Source organism: Amphiprion ocellaris, chromosome 7 (assembly GCF_022539595.1).
Source record: "Amphiprion ocellaris isolate individual 3 ecotype Okinawa chromosome 7, ASM2253959v1, whole genome shotgun sequence".
NCBI lineage: Eukaryota > Metazoa > Chordata > Actinopteri > Pomacentridae > Amphiprion > Amphiprion ocellaris.
The window spans coordinates 29,380,566-29,394,399 of NC_072772.1; the positions used below are offsets into that span (position 1 = coordinate 29,380,566).

The 13,834-nt window shown below is 38.9% G+C and overlaps 1 protein-coding gene across 3 annotated transcripts in view; it reads right to left on the reverse strand.

Annotated features, from left to right (window-relative positions):
* The window catches only part of cadm2b (cell adhesion molecule 2b), a 146,068-nt gene that overhangs the window by 15,148 nt on the left and 117,086 nt on the right, over nucleotides 1–13,834 (reverse strand). For all 3 annotated transcript variants that reach the window (XM_035944755.2, XM_023262914.3, XM_023262915.3), the window contains 2 exons: nucleotides 4,306–4,458; nucleotides 3,371–3,508 (listed from right to left, as the gene is read on the reverse strand). In XM_035944755.2, the coding sequence (XP_035800648.1) occupies nucleotides 3,371–3,508; nucleotides 4,306–4,458 (291 nt within the window). The remainder of the gene's footprint in view (nucleotides 1–3,370; nucleotides 3,509–4,305; nucleotides 4,459–13,834) is intronic.

The following is a 13,834-nucleotide window of genomic DNA, read 5'->3' on the forward strand; positions in this document are numbered from 1 at the left end:
AGTTACCTTGGAATTAACTGAGTCAAAAGAGAGTGGTTCCACTTGAGTTAAAAAACATCTTTTGAGCTGAGGCATATATTCCATACACATACACAGAGCTTGCTATACTTTGTGGAAATTAAGTTGATTTAATGATTTAAAGCAAGGTTAGATCTTAATTCGCATTTTAGAAATATCAGGATGTCAGTTCTTGAAAGGTAAAGCTAAGGTTCAAACATATTTCAAATACAAGAAGAAGGCTTGAAGTTACCTGACATGGTGCATTGACTTGCATATTAAAGTATTTATCACAGTAGATGCTGCGTAAGGAAACACTGTGATCAGCAGACCCCTTTAGATTAAAGAAGCATGTAGTGCAAACATGAATCAGACCAGTTTGTTTTCATATTCTTTGGCAGCAAACACGTCTTCATGTTTTTTCACTGATTATTGGCACTGTTGCTGCCTTTCACATTTCACAAAATCAACAACAAAGTCAAGAAGTTGAGAGGAAGAAATGCACACAGCACCATAGTATCAGTGGAAAACATTGGTTGAAAAATAGACTTTTTGTGATGTTTAAACTTTGCTCTGTTTGCTCTTAAAAACAGGAAGCAGTCACAATTAAAAATGGGGTACACAGCTTTGATAATACCATATTTCTTAATTGTCTAGTTCCAAATGTCTTGATTTCTTTCCTAGCACTGAACAGAAATTTTGAATGTGCCTTTGTGCCGCCGTGAAAGGAAAATATAAGGCACTTTATGTATGCAAGGAGAGTGGCAGTGGGTGGATTTTTCCTCAATAGATTACAATTTGAAGCCTAGCTGTCATTCAGCGACACAAGTAATTTGTATGGCGCTATACTCTGTAAACAAATTATTTGACACTAGATGACAGTTGCATTTTGAGGTTTGTAAAGCTGTGTGCTTCTAATATAAATTGTTGAAAAACAAATCATCAGAGCATGAAATAAATATGACATGTTTTTGCTATTACACCTGCTGTCGTCTTAGAGCTTTGTAGACTGGTCTCCCAGTGGGGATAGATTTGACTGACAGCAGACACTGGCGGGAATGATCATCCACAGAAGAACCAATGGCAAAACATGCTGCTCCCAGCACATACTCACTAAAGAAAGCTTTGAAGCAGCACCTACAAAAAGGTTTGGATCCGGAGCACTGATTGACATACCCCCTCTTTGACACTTTGACATGGAAATGAAGTTTTTAAGTCAAGCCCTGCAGTCTCTGCCATGTTCTTTAGCTGTCTTTGACTTGGAGATACACCACACTAGGTCTGTTTGCCCAAGTGGCTTAATAAAACCAACTGTACGAAGGTAAAGCTAATAAAAGCACATTTGTATACAAGACACGAGTTTGGGGCAGACTTGAGGCACCTGATCTTTTTTAGAATAATGCAGTTTGCACATCACACATAAATGCCTTTTCCTAGGTAAAATATAAATGCACTGAGTCATTTTTTTTGTTTTAACTCCCTTATGCATTCTTGTGATGCCTACTGACCTGGGAATGGAATAATGATATTACATTTTTATTGATATCAAAAAAGACGGAGGCTGAAGCCATGTATAAAATTTTGTCACCTTTTTTAACTTTGTCAGATGACATTTTGTTTTTTAGCTTCTGTGCGTATGTCCATACATGCTAGGAATATACATTTTGAGCTTTAAGGATTTATCTTAAAGCACATTTCAAAACATAAAGCACAAAGGAGATCATCTCAGCGCCTCTTGAGATGGACAGCAAGCCTGGCTGTGATGCTGTGTGCCAGCTCTCCACTGGCCTTTCAGGAAGCTACGTGCATGTCATTTCAACAAGAAAACTTCATATCTGGGCCTCTCTCCCATCAATCATCATGCCATGTTGGGCAGACACAGACAGAACCACCAAGAAAAAGCTCTCTGGTGCAAATCTTCAATAAAGAGCAACTGTCACACTGAGCTCCACAGCAGGCTCCATTACATTAAAGAGCTCCATGCAGCATACCTCTGCCATCAAATTGAGGAAAAACATTCCAAGCCTGCTTTTTAATGTTTTTGTCTTTTCTGTGCTTTTTACAAAGAAGAAATAAGATTGTGATAAAAGCTATAAAAATACAACAGTGCGAGCTTCAGACAGTTTGGAGGGAGGTACACAAGAAAGTGAAAGCTTGTAGGACACACTGTGTAGCCACAGAAAACTTGTACCGGTTTATTGTGATCAGCACACATTACAGTGCACCGTCTGCTGCCTAATACATTGTCTCTGTCCATGCCTTGTTCAGTCTGAGTGAAACTAGTGATCTAGCCACTCGGAGTTTGCCGTCTTGTGTCCTCCTTCACTCGTTTGACTAATATAATTGCTGCAGTTCGAAAAAAGGAGGCCTCAGTTAGAGCCAGTAGGGCATTCGATGGCTGACAAATAGGAAGCAAGAACAACTCAACACATACAAACAGTGAACAGAATTTCTATAACAGGGATAAAATAACATCCATTCATTCATTATCTATACACCACTTAATCCTCATTAGGGTGACTGGGAGCTGGAGTCTATCCCAGCTGACTTAGGGCGAAGACAGGGGACACCCTGGACAAGTCACCAGACTATCGCAGGGCTACATATAGAGACAAACATACTCACACTCACACCTACGGACAATTTAGAATCATCAGTTTACCTGAGCATGTTTTTGAACTGTGGGAGGAAGCCGGAGTACGTGGAGAAAACCCACACATGCACAGGGAGAACATGCAAACTCCATGCAGAAAGATCCCAGGCCCAGGCTGGGACGCTGCGAGGTGATGGTGCTAACCACTGAGCTACTGTGCAGCCCCATAAAATAACACATACTCCTGGCTCTAATATCTAAAATGTAGGAATTTGATGCTGTTTATTTTTATTCTGATGTAAACTGAATTTGGAGGAATTTTAATTGAACAAGTCCGAGAACAACCCCTAGACTTGACCTTCTCATTTCTGATAATCAGCTTTAGCATTGCATGATTGATTTGTTTTCTTCTTAATCAACCAGCTGAGTACATCCTTACTTTGGTGGCATTGACAGTGAATACTGAATGCTGTGCAGAACTTCATGTTTACGTACACTTAACTTTATAATTAGAATCAGTGAGAGGCTCTCCTCTATGTCTTTGCCTTGGTTAGGTAGTGAACAGTCCAACAACATTTGACAGCTTCCAAGGACAGCAGCAATGCTGGCTTTGAGCCATGCAAATCATGGCACGACTAAACCCTGGCCGGAGGAACAATGCATGAATATGAGTACAAAGGAATACAGCAGCTGAATGACTTGACAGTAAGGATGTCTCCCAGAGGGCACACGTGGTAACAGAGGATACAATTCTCTGTAAAATTCACACCACATGCTTACCATGGACCTCCTTGTCATTTCGGAACCATCGAATGTGGGCAGCTGGTTTGCTGCCTGATGTGGTGCACGTCAGGGTGATTACGTCCCTCTCCTTGGCAGGTTTGGTAAATCCTGTAATCTCTGGCCGTGCTGGGACTCCTGTGGTGCATGTAAATGTAAATAACATACTAAATGCATGCTGAGCGACAACCTAATGAGCGCTAAAGGTTGTTTTCCTCTGATAATAACAATTAAAAAAAATACTGTTTGACAATATACACTTTCAGATATCCATACTGTCATCTTCTCCCAGAGACAAGATCAAATTTAACATTATGTTTGGTTTAAAGGCAGGAGGGAAAATGGAGCACTAAACAACATGTAGTAGTACCACAACAACAAAAACAAACAACAAAAAACAAACAACAACAAAAAAAATCCCATAGGAATTACATGAAGCAGATAATAGCTCACAGTAAATGCAAAAAAAAGAATATAAGTTGTATATTATACGTTTTTGAAAGAAAGGAGAAAAAGAGCATTTCCAAAAATCTTTCCTGCCAAGTTGCTGTGGTTACTTTCCTCATATTTTACTGAAAGATGCCTCATCGTCTTACAGTCTAGAGAAATAAGCTCTAAAAGTGTTGGCAGTTTGACTTTAATTTTTTAGTTTATTTTGCATTTTTTTTTTATGATTATCCTCCAGCACTCCTGTCTTGTAGAGGTGTGAAAAAATATTCATTTCTTCGTTTTTTTGTTACTGTTCTTCCTGGAAAATAACATTTCCAGCTTGCAAGTCTTTTATTCTCGCATGCAATGTGATAATATGATGCAGAAATGCTTTATTTTCATACACAAGACTATAACTCAAAACGCGCAGGCATTCATGCTGTCAGAATGTGGGTAATTAGCAACAGATAAGCGGCCTGGAGATTACACAAAATGGACATGCTCACCCAGAACGGTGAGAAAGGCCTTGGTGGTCTTGACTGGCATGGTGAAGAGTGAGCAGGTGTACTGGCCCTCGTCTGACAGGCTGACGTCACTGATTCTAATGGTGAGCTCCTGTGACGTGGCTCGCACCAGCTCGATTCTGTGATCCCTCAGCGCTAAATAAAAAATAAAAAGGAATACACAAACAATCACAGAGAGCACAGAGAAAAAAAGACAGAGTTCACTAATGGGCAAATTTACACTGAATTCACAGATGGCAGACAACGTGTAGAGGTAGCATATGCGACTCATATGACCATTGCCGGGACAAGGGTGAATATACTGCACCTTCAGTTATTTCAAATAGTTGTCAAATGCTGTAAACGCATACTGTGGCCAATGGCTTGAAACATTTTCTTTATATTTGCATTCTAGGCTGACAGGCTTATTCACAGTCAGGGGGAATACAGAGGGCATCAGTGGGAAGCACTGAAGCGTAGCAACAGAAAAAAAAACCTATATACGTAGATTACAATATTTATTTTGGTAATCACTTACATCCCTAGGTATAGATTTTCACTTAAACATTTTTAGCAACTGGCTCCGACTGTGACATTTCCCACTCACATTCATATCACATAGCTCACACTTTGAACAGACTAAATAATTTCACAAGTGCTGACAGGCTATAGTGCACACAAGGTCAGAGCAATTATTCAATGTAATGGACACCTTGATGTATTATGTATACAGTGGTATCAAATCAGGATAATTATACCATGTGTTACAAATTTCTGCTGTCCATATAAATTCAAAAATCCAAAGCAAATGGTTCTGTGCTTACAAAGAAAGTGAAACACATTTAACTCTACTTAAAAACCAGGTCGTCACTGTAAATGAGAAAATTGACCTACCTGGATAAATAAAGGTTAAATAAATAAATTAATAAAATCAACTTCATTATTTACTAGTTTTTCATGCATTATTTTTTATATACATCATTGTTAAAACATTCTGTACATTAATTGCAACAAAATGCAGATTTAAGGTAAAAATAACAAAAACAATACTCATAGTAAAATAAAAATTGCTGCCACAGTTGCATGCAAATCACTGCTAATAACATCGATAATCCAGTAATCATCATAATGAAAATTCAAACAACATATTTTGAAGTGAAAGCTTTTTGCATTTCCTTAACTCACCAGACACCTTCACTGCTGGCCATATGCAACTACACCTTAATAAATGTATAAAACCACATATCTAAGCTGAAAAAGGTCATCTCCTACCTGTCATCTCTTATACAATTTCAAATTCAGAATCACCTGCTCCTACAAGCGACCAACCACAGAGGGCAAGAAGGAAAGTGCTCTTCATCGAATAAATTACACATTCTTAATCCTCAATCCCTTCAGGCCTGGCCAGCTCTCTCCCTGGACCCTCTTTCATCTGAAGTAATTTGAACTCTATTGAATTGCACTACACGGGGAAAATCTGGCAAAATGCAGCAGGAGTAGGTACTGATTAGGATTTAATCATTGTGGTAAATGTAAAGTGGTGTCCTATCAGATAAAGAAGAAATCTCTATGAAAATCATTAATCAACTGGGTTGTTTCCATTTGATTTTAGCGATAACCGTACACAGCAGACATGTGATACACGATCAAATTAGATTGGCTGAAATGGTTATTTGGTTTACACAGACATAGGTCATTATCAACGACACTGTTCTTCGGCTGCAATTACACCATATCATTTGATGATCATTATCATATAATCGCCCACACTAAAATGAAAAAAAAAAGAGATTGAAACCCCTAAGAAGTTTCATATTAGAGACTCTTTGTTATCCAAGAATAAAGAGCAGTGTAAATAAAAAAACAATCTTCAAGCCAGAATTAAAATTTAATAACAAGCTGTACCATCAGACAGTCAGCTTATTATGGGGCTTAATACAAACATTTGATAGTCTTACTGTAGCAAACAGCATCCTGAAACAAAGCTGCCTGATGTTCTTTGTAGTTAAGCATTCTCACTACAGAGCTTGAAAATGCCCAGAGGCTCTAGCAGAAAACAGCAAACGCTTTGGTAGATGGATGCATTGGAGAGGTGATGGGGTCTAAGCAAACAGGAACTAAAAAGATATGGAAGTACAGGCTGGGAGGATCAAAGCTTTGGACAAGATGACATACTATGCTTCCCCTGGCCCATATCCTTCTATCTCTGCAACGCATAGAGGAAAGACAGGAAGAAACGGGCCAACTTTTCTTCGTCTTAAACCCCTGCTCCTGGAAGCACAAACAGAGATGCTGATAAATGCTTTGTTTTCTGTCTTGCAAAAGGGATTTGTTAAGAGAAAGCTCATGTCTTTTGGTTAAAGTGATATTCGTCCAAAATCTGTAGGCGTAAAAAGTGAGAAAAAAAATTGTAGTTTAGTCCAGTAGCTGTGATCAGCTTGAACTGATGTCTGTTACAACAGATTTAATGTTGACAAGCAGGATTAGACAGACACTTCCCAAGCTACTGCACCATAATCCACTTCTTAGGGGTTAGTGAGTATTATTAAAAACTGGTATCATTTTGGCGAAGTATGGCTACAACTTCCATGATGCCAAGACTCTGAGGGTCTCGGTCTTAAAAAATAACCAAGTTTAAAAAATCCTTTTAAGAATGTCTGCTTCTCAGTACATGTGGGGTATTACCATAAATACCAGTGACCAAAGACCAGAGGTGGGTAGAGTAGCCAAAAATTGTACTCAAGTAAGAGTAACGTTACTTCAAAATAATATCACTCAAGTAGAAGTAAAAAGTAGTCATCCAAAAGAACACTCAAGTAAGAGTAGAAAAGTATTTGGTGAAAAGACTACTCAAGTACTGAGTTTGATTGTAATGTCCGATTAATTTTTTTTAGAAATGATGTGATCAGACAGACAAAAATGTAAAATAATGGGCAAATTGTGGTATTTCCAGAAAATAAAATTTAAAAAAATAGCAAAAATAAATAACATCTATACAAAATGACAAGTTAAGGACCTTAACGCCTCCACTTTTTTCATTCCCCGTCTGCTAAGTGTGTAAAGTTTGTGCCGCTATGCCGCCACGGTTCATATGTGCTCATTTGACCGCAGGGTGACGTGTGGTGAAACGGAGTCACGTGATTATTGTTGCTTCGTCTGACTGGTGAAACACAGTCATGTGGTAGATCCACTGGGGCATTCTCTGGGGCAAAATACAGCATATCTAATGTGGTAAATAAAAAAGTAAGGAGTCAAGTGTAGCCCAGTGTAATGGAGTAAGAGTAGCGTTTCTTCTTCACAAATCTACTCAAGTAAAAGTAAAAAGTATGGCAAAGTAAAACTACTCTCAGAAGTACATTTTTTTTGAAAAGTTACTCACGTAAATGTAACGAAGTAAATGTAACTCGTTACTACCCACCTCTGCCGAAGACAGCACAGTCCACTGATAACTTCATTGAGCACCAAGTAGAATACAGCTCATTTTCTGTATCTCCAAAACAACATCAAATTACTATTCAAAATTGAGATACATGTAAATGCAGATGCTAAAATATGGTCTCTGATAGGCTGAATCCAAGTAAAAGCTAAGAAACAACCTAAATTTAAACAAAAGATGGTCCTGACTGGAGCATTTTTGTCAGACAGCCATTGGCACTGCACAGCACGTGGGTCAATGACATTATGATCGAATGAAATGTACAAAGGTTTGAATAACCCAAAGACAAGGGTTATCTATTACTCAAACAGCATATGGCCAGGAAACCATTCTCCTAGAATCCAATCCAGGCTAGAGGCCCAGATTGTGGGCAGATCCGTCACAATCAGACCCAAATGCCAACGGCTGACAAAGCTTTTTTCCAGGTGCTTTAGGAAATCAATGTGATGAAAAGGTTCATTTCTCCCAAACCCTAGATAGCTCTTGTGCTGTTCATTCTGCTTAGGCAGAAACATAAATCTGCACCCTGACCTTGTGTATGCTGCAGCCTTGCAGCATGCCAGCTTAATAGCATGGCAGCAGTACATCTCCTGTGATGGAGGCCTTACCAAGGCTGTCTCAAATCAGTAAAACTGACACCCTAGTTCTCCCTCAGGGCAAGGGACACTGTTGCTATGGCCCTTTGATGCAAAGTAATGTTGCCTTGTTTCCCTGACAGTCCTTTGCACCACCAACCATGTCAGTAGAAAACCAAACTGTGGTCTCCTGAGACAACTGGAGTTTGTCAGATTAGGTTTTAACAATTCAGGCCAATTTTGCTGCAAGCTATCTGAATGTACTATGTCCAAGCACCGGACTTAACACATTAAACTGCTGCTAAAATGACATACTAAAATATGGTGTGCAGTTTTGACATATATAAGACCCGCTGACAGTCTGGTTAGTAGCTACATTAGCTCTGCCTTGAAATAAAGCTGGAAGCAGGGGAACTGGAAGAGCAATTATCACACGGCATTCGCATTTGCACTCCAGTGAGTAGCAGACAGATGTTAACCAATGTCTCTAATCCAAAATGATCAAGCATCTTCTGACAGTCCAGATAGAAAAGGACATTTTACATCTATCCATTAGTCTTGGAAACAAGCTGATGGCTTTCGGGTTCAGCCAAAATATGTTACATCTGTAGTGTGTCCCCATTTGGCCATTTTTGCACGGCCTGTAACCACTTTGAGCTAGTCCTGAAATGTGAAAGCACTAGCTGTCCTTCAGTGAGAACACAGCATCCTGGCACACCCCCCCACCCGCTCTCCAGCCAGGGGCTTCACTCTTTGCAATTAGACTGTGTTTGCTGCTGGCTGTGCTCGCACAGTGACTGTGTGGGCGATTCTGGACGTGTTCCAGGTCTATAGTGGTGCAGGCAGGGGGCTCTTTCCCACCACACATGTGGCTGCAATTAAGAGAAGGAAAGAGCCTTGTTCCAGAGGTCCATTGTCACTGCCCGCACTCTCAGAGATCCCACAGAGCAGACGCTACTCAAATTGGGCTAATTTTCAGTGCTTGAAGGATGGAAGGAAAGAGGGAGGAATTCTTCCAGCAACTGTGTTACGTACCTTCTTCTTCAAGCAGTGAATAATGAGATGGAATATATTTTTGTCCAACCGTTTCTCAGCCCACTGACAGAAGCCTGGTTGTACACTGTGGGATTTTTTTTCTGGCTTTGAGAGCAGTTTTTCATATGAATTCTCTAAATGAAATTTATATTAAACAAGTGCTGTGTGGGGTTACATAATTCTGTTGGTTTACAAGCAGACATATGCATAACAATGACTTAGCTGTTGTAAAAAGGAACCTGACATTTTTCAAATGGGTCTGAAACTTCTGAAGGATTTTAAATGCAACATATTTTTCAATCTTCTATAGATATATTTAATAAGCGACTGCAGTAAGAGCTTAGTATAGCATACACAAGAGCAGCTCTTCACATTAGTTATAAAAGCTGAGTGTATAGCACCATAATGGTTGATGCACACTTCAGTGAAGATGGAGGTAAACCAGTACACTTAAAAGCCCATTAGTCCCTGAAGAAAGACATGGCCATGAGAACCTTTCTTCATTTTGACGCCAGTAAAAACAGTCACTGAAAAGTAAACAACACTTGTAAGAACAAACTTATGGCTTGTCACTTGTGAAAATTTTTTTCCCCCAGACATTTGAGGAAAATGAGGGAAAGCATCTAATAAATCCATTTATTCCATCAGCTCCATGGTATGCCTCAGTCTCTCGCACTTTCTGTTTATTTTTTTCTATATGCTATCTCTTGACACCTTTTCACATTTTTGTATTGTTTTATTGTTATTTAAAGTAAATTAAAGCAAACACATTGCATAAAACAAGAGTGAAAACAACAACATTGTGGTTGAGTCAGTTTCAAACTGAGAATAGATTTAGTACAGATATTTGAGATCCAGCTGAGGTAAATGTCACTCACTTGCTTACAACAGACCCACCAACAAATATTGTATGTTTACTAGAATGGAGGTTTAAATGTGCTTTCATTGGTGTTCACTCCACTAATTGCATCCTTGGTAATTATGCTCCATTCTCTCAAGCTAATGAATGTTTTAATGCTCACATTAGAGCATTCATTTAGCACATAACAGCATTTTGATTACTACAAGCCAATTAAGATCAATTTTGCTATGTGACCTTTATGATCCAGACTGAATGCCCCAATTAAATGTCATGAATGATGAACCATGAACTTCTGAGAGATGGAACTGAAATGAGAAAAAGTGATGTACAACCTGCTACAGCGTGTATGTATATGCTGTGTACGTCTCTATATCGCTGCACACAGGGTAGATCAAATGTACAATTTGTTATCTGCCTTTGACATGCAACCTGCAGTAGCTTTCCATTAATTGCATTATTCATATTCACCATATCTGACAAAAGGTTCTTCTTCCATTCTGTATGCCTCCACGAATGTCATTACCATTCTCTGCAGCCTCACTACTTATGTTTTATCCTTTTCCCAGAGAAGCCAAAAGTGAAGTAAATCATAATGAAGACAGCAAAGGACAGCTCTGTTCTCATTTGTCCAGCTCAGTAATAATAATTCATAACACCAGTAACAAATAAAAGGGATAATTCTACAAAAGACATATGGTCTAAATCAATTTTTTCCTTGTGGCATTCCAACTGAGTTGCTCCCTTGCAGTAACCACTAATTGGCCTAATGTATGAAGGATGCATTGGCCTAGCTATTAAGGCATGCTATTTCTGTTGTCTCAGGTCTGTGGCAATAATGCGTACGATTGTGCATGCTGGTCTTTGCCATAGTATAGTCTGAAGCCTCTGAGGTGGCAACAATCAACCAAGACTCAGATATACATAATGGATGAGGAGGAGCGTGCCAAAGAGCCAGCTGGCATGATATAAGAAGAAGGCTGTGTTCAGCGTCAGACAAATACACAGAGACAGTCCAACCCATATGGATCGAATGTGGGAATCCAGCAAGGTTAATAATCTCTTGGAGATCGACAAGGTTTGACTGAGCCTCTTATGGGATGGAATGAGATATCGTGTACACTCTCACCAGCAATACATTTCGCTTTAGTGGTCAGCAAGCCACTATTTCCTTTCTACCTTCAACCGTATCTTTTATCCTCCTTGCAGGTCTGTTTCTAAGACATAACATTGCTGTGTAGACAAATTCTAGGTCACAACTTACAGGATGCACTGCTGGAATTAAGGTCTCCCACTGGGTTTATAAACTAATAATGCACCCTTAAGATCCTTCCTCTGTTGCATGTTGCAATCAAATCAACAGAAGGTCAGCTGAAGTAGTCTAGTCATTAATAGATACAGTCATTACCATAAAATAATGGCATGGCTTGTTTGCTAAAATGCCTTGAATTACCTGTGTTTATGAGGTCAAACAAAGCATGCACAGAGGTATTGTGTAACTGTTAGGCAAGGCAAAAGGCAGGATGTAGGGATCAATTGTTGGTGTACAAAGTATCAGTGGAACTTGGACATCAGAGATCACCGATCATATTCGGTTGCAACCGCCAATGTTCATCACTTTCAACCATTTCAACCTAAGGCTATATATATATATATATATATATATATATATATATATATATATATATATATATACATATATATATATATATATACTATCTTAACCAAAAAAAAACCAAAACCATTCCCAATTTCAGTCAGTAACAGCTCCACAACTGTAAGGCTCGAATTAACAACCTTGATCTGAATGAGTAGAGACACATGTAAGAACTTTAAAATACAATGAGCCTCCTTATCCTCATTACTAAAATTTACATTGCTACTTCTGCCTAATCAAAAATGTAAATTAGAGAGTTAAACAATGAGCCATTAAACACCAAAATTTTTGAACCTGATCTAAATATCCCCAGCTGTGACTACACCAGATCTGATGAAACGTAAATGAAGCACAACAATTTGACATCAGTGTTTATCACAGTAGTATTATCATTAAATGTGTGTCACTCAGCAACCTTCAGAAAATGGTGGCTGGTTATGTCTTAATAACAGATACAGCCTATTTTCAGTGCCTCTAGAGTCATAAGGTTAACCATAACCATAACTATATAACTATAACAATATTCATCTAGGTAGCTAAAGTGATCCAAACTTAACCAAATCTTTATCACAGATGTGGCAAATTGAAAACACAGTTTTGGAAAACTGTGATTTATTTATTTATTTTTGCCCTTACTTAAATTACTGACATGATTAATCTTTGATGCAAAAATAACCTTTACATATGCTACCTAGCTTACTGTCAACCAAGAGTAGGTTTATGGTACTTAGTGTCTTTGAGAGACACAAAAATCCCTTTCTCCTTGGCTGAAAGAGCTACTCTTTTTTTCATATTCTCATTTGTCAGTCCTGAATTAAAATGGAGCAAATTATAGTCAGGGCAAAGATCAGATGTTGTCTTACTTTACTCAGCAGCTGTAAAACTCAGCTGATATAATATGGAACGTCAGGTTACTTTTTTTTAGATGTTTCTCTTTAGTTCACTATAGTTTCTCAAAGGAATTTAAAAGGTCATTTTAATAGTCCTTTTCCTGCCGCACTATTTTATATCAAACTCCAAATGCATCCAGACAAATGCCCTTATCTTTAATACCAAGCTTAAGGGAATGAGTAGATTTCAGAAAAATGCCTCACAGCATCATTATTTGTATGAGCTGAGCATCCAGAATCACACATAAAACCTGTAAAAGATGACTCTCCATTGGATTACACATGCACAATGACAGATTACTCCCATTCTCTCTGTGAAGTGAGAATGAGAGAAACTTGCATGTGCATCAAATGCTAACATATGGCTATGCTGTCATGAACTCCCCCGAGGATTGTAGTACACAGAGAGGTGGACAAAACAGACAACAGACAGAGACAACAAGTACAGAGAAGAGGTCGTATTTATCTAAACAGCAGGTTAAAAAAAATACCTAAAAACATGTAACATAGCTGCAATAATCTAAACTACTCAGAGACAGCAGTGTATGAGCGGCTGTTCATCAGAAGGAGAGAACATCCTGCCTCAAGCTCAGTCAGTCAGCAGCTAGTTGTTGGACTGAAAGGTAGCATAAGGTTGAATCTAACATTTTCCATTGGCTCTATAAGAAGGCACAACAAACTGGAGAAGGAGGACAGTTGCAGCCTTCTGCCAAGCAATTAACTGGTGATTTGGCACAGCAGAGATTTCTTCCCAGGTGTCCCACCCTGTTCTTCGTATGGAGCTTGTGTTGTTCCACGCCTCCCGTTCCTCCTGATGGCCTCACAGGCATCGTATTAGTTGTGCCAATAAAGCTTTTCATTTGGCTGTAGGAGATGGAGAGGAAGTGTTCCCACACTTAGCCCTGGCAACCTCTGCTGAGTGGACTACATTCGTTTTGTCATCCTTATTGCTTAGGAAAAGGATTCTGTCATGCAGTATAAATGGTTGCCCAAGAAAGGCAAAGTGGCTCGTATGCATTGTGCTCTCTAAGCTCTCTTTACATGCTTATAGCAGCAGCATTCCATATTTACAAGTGAATA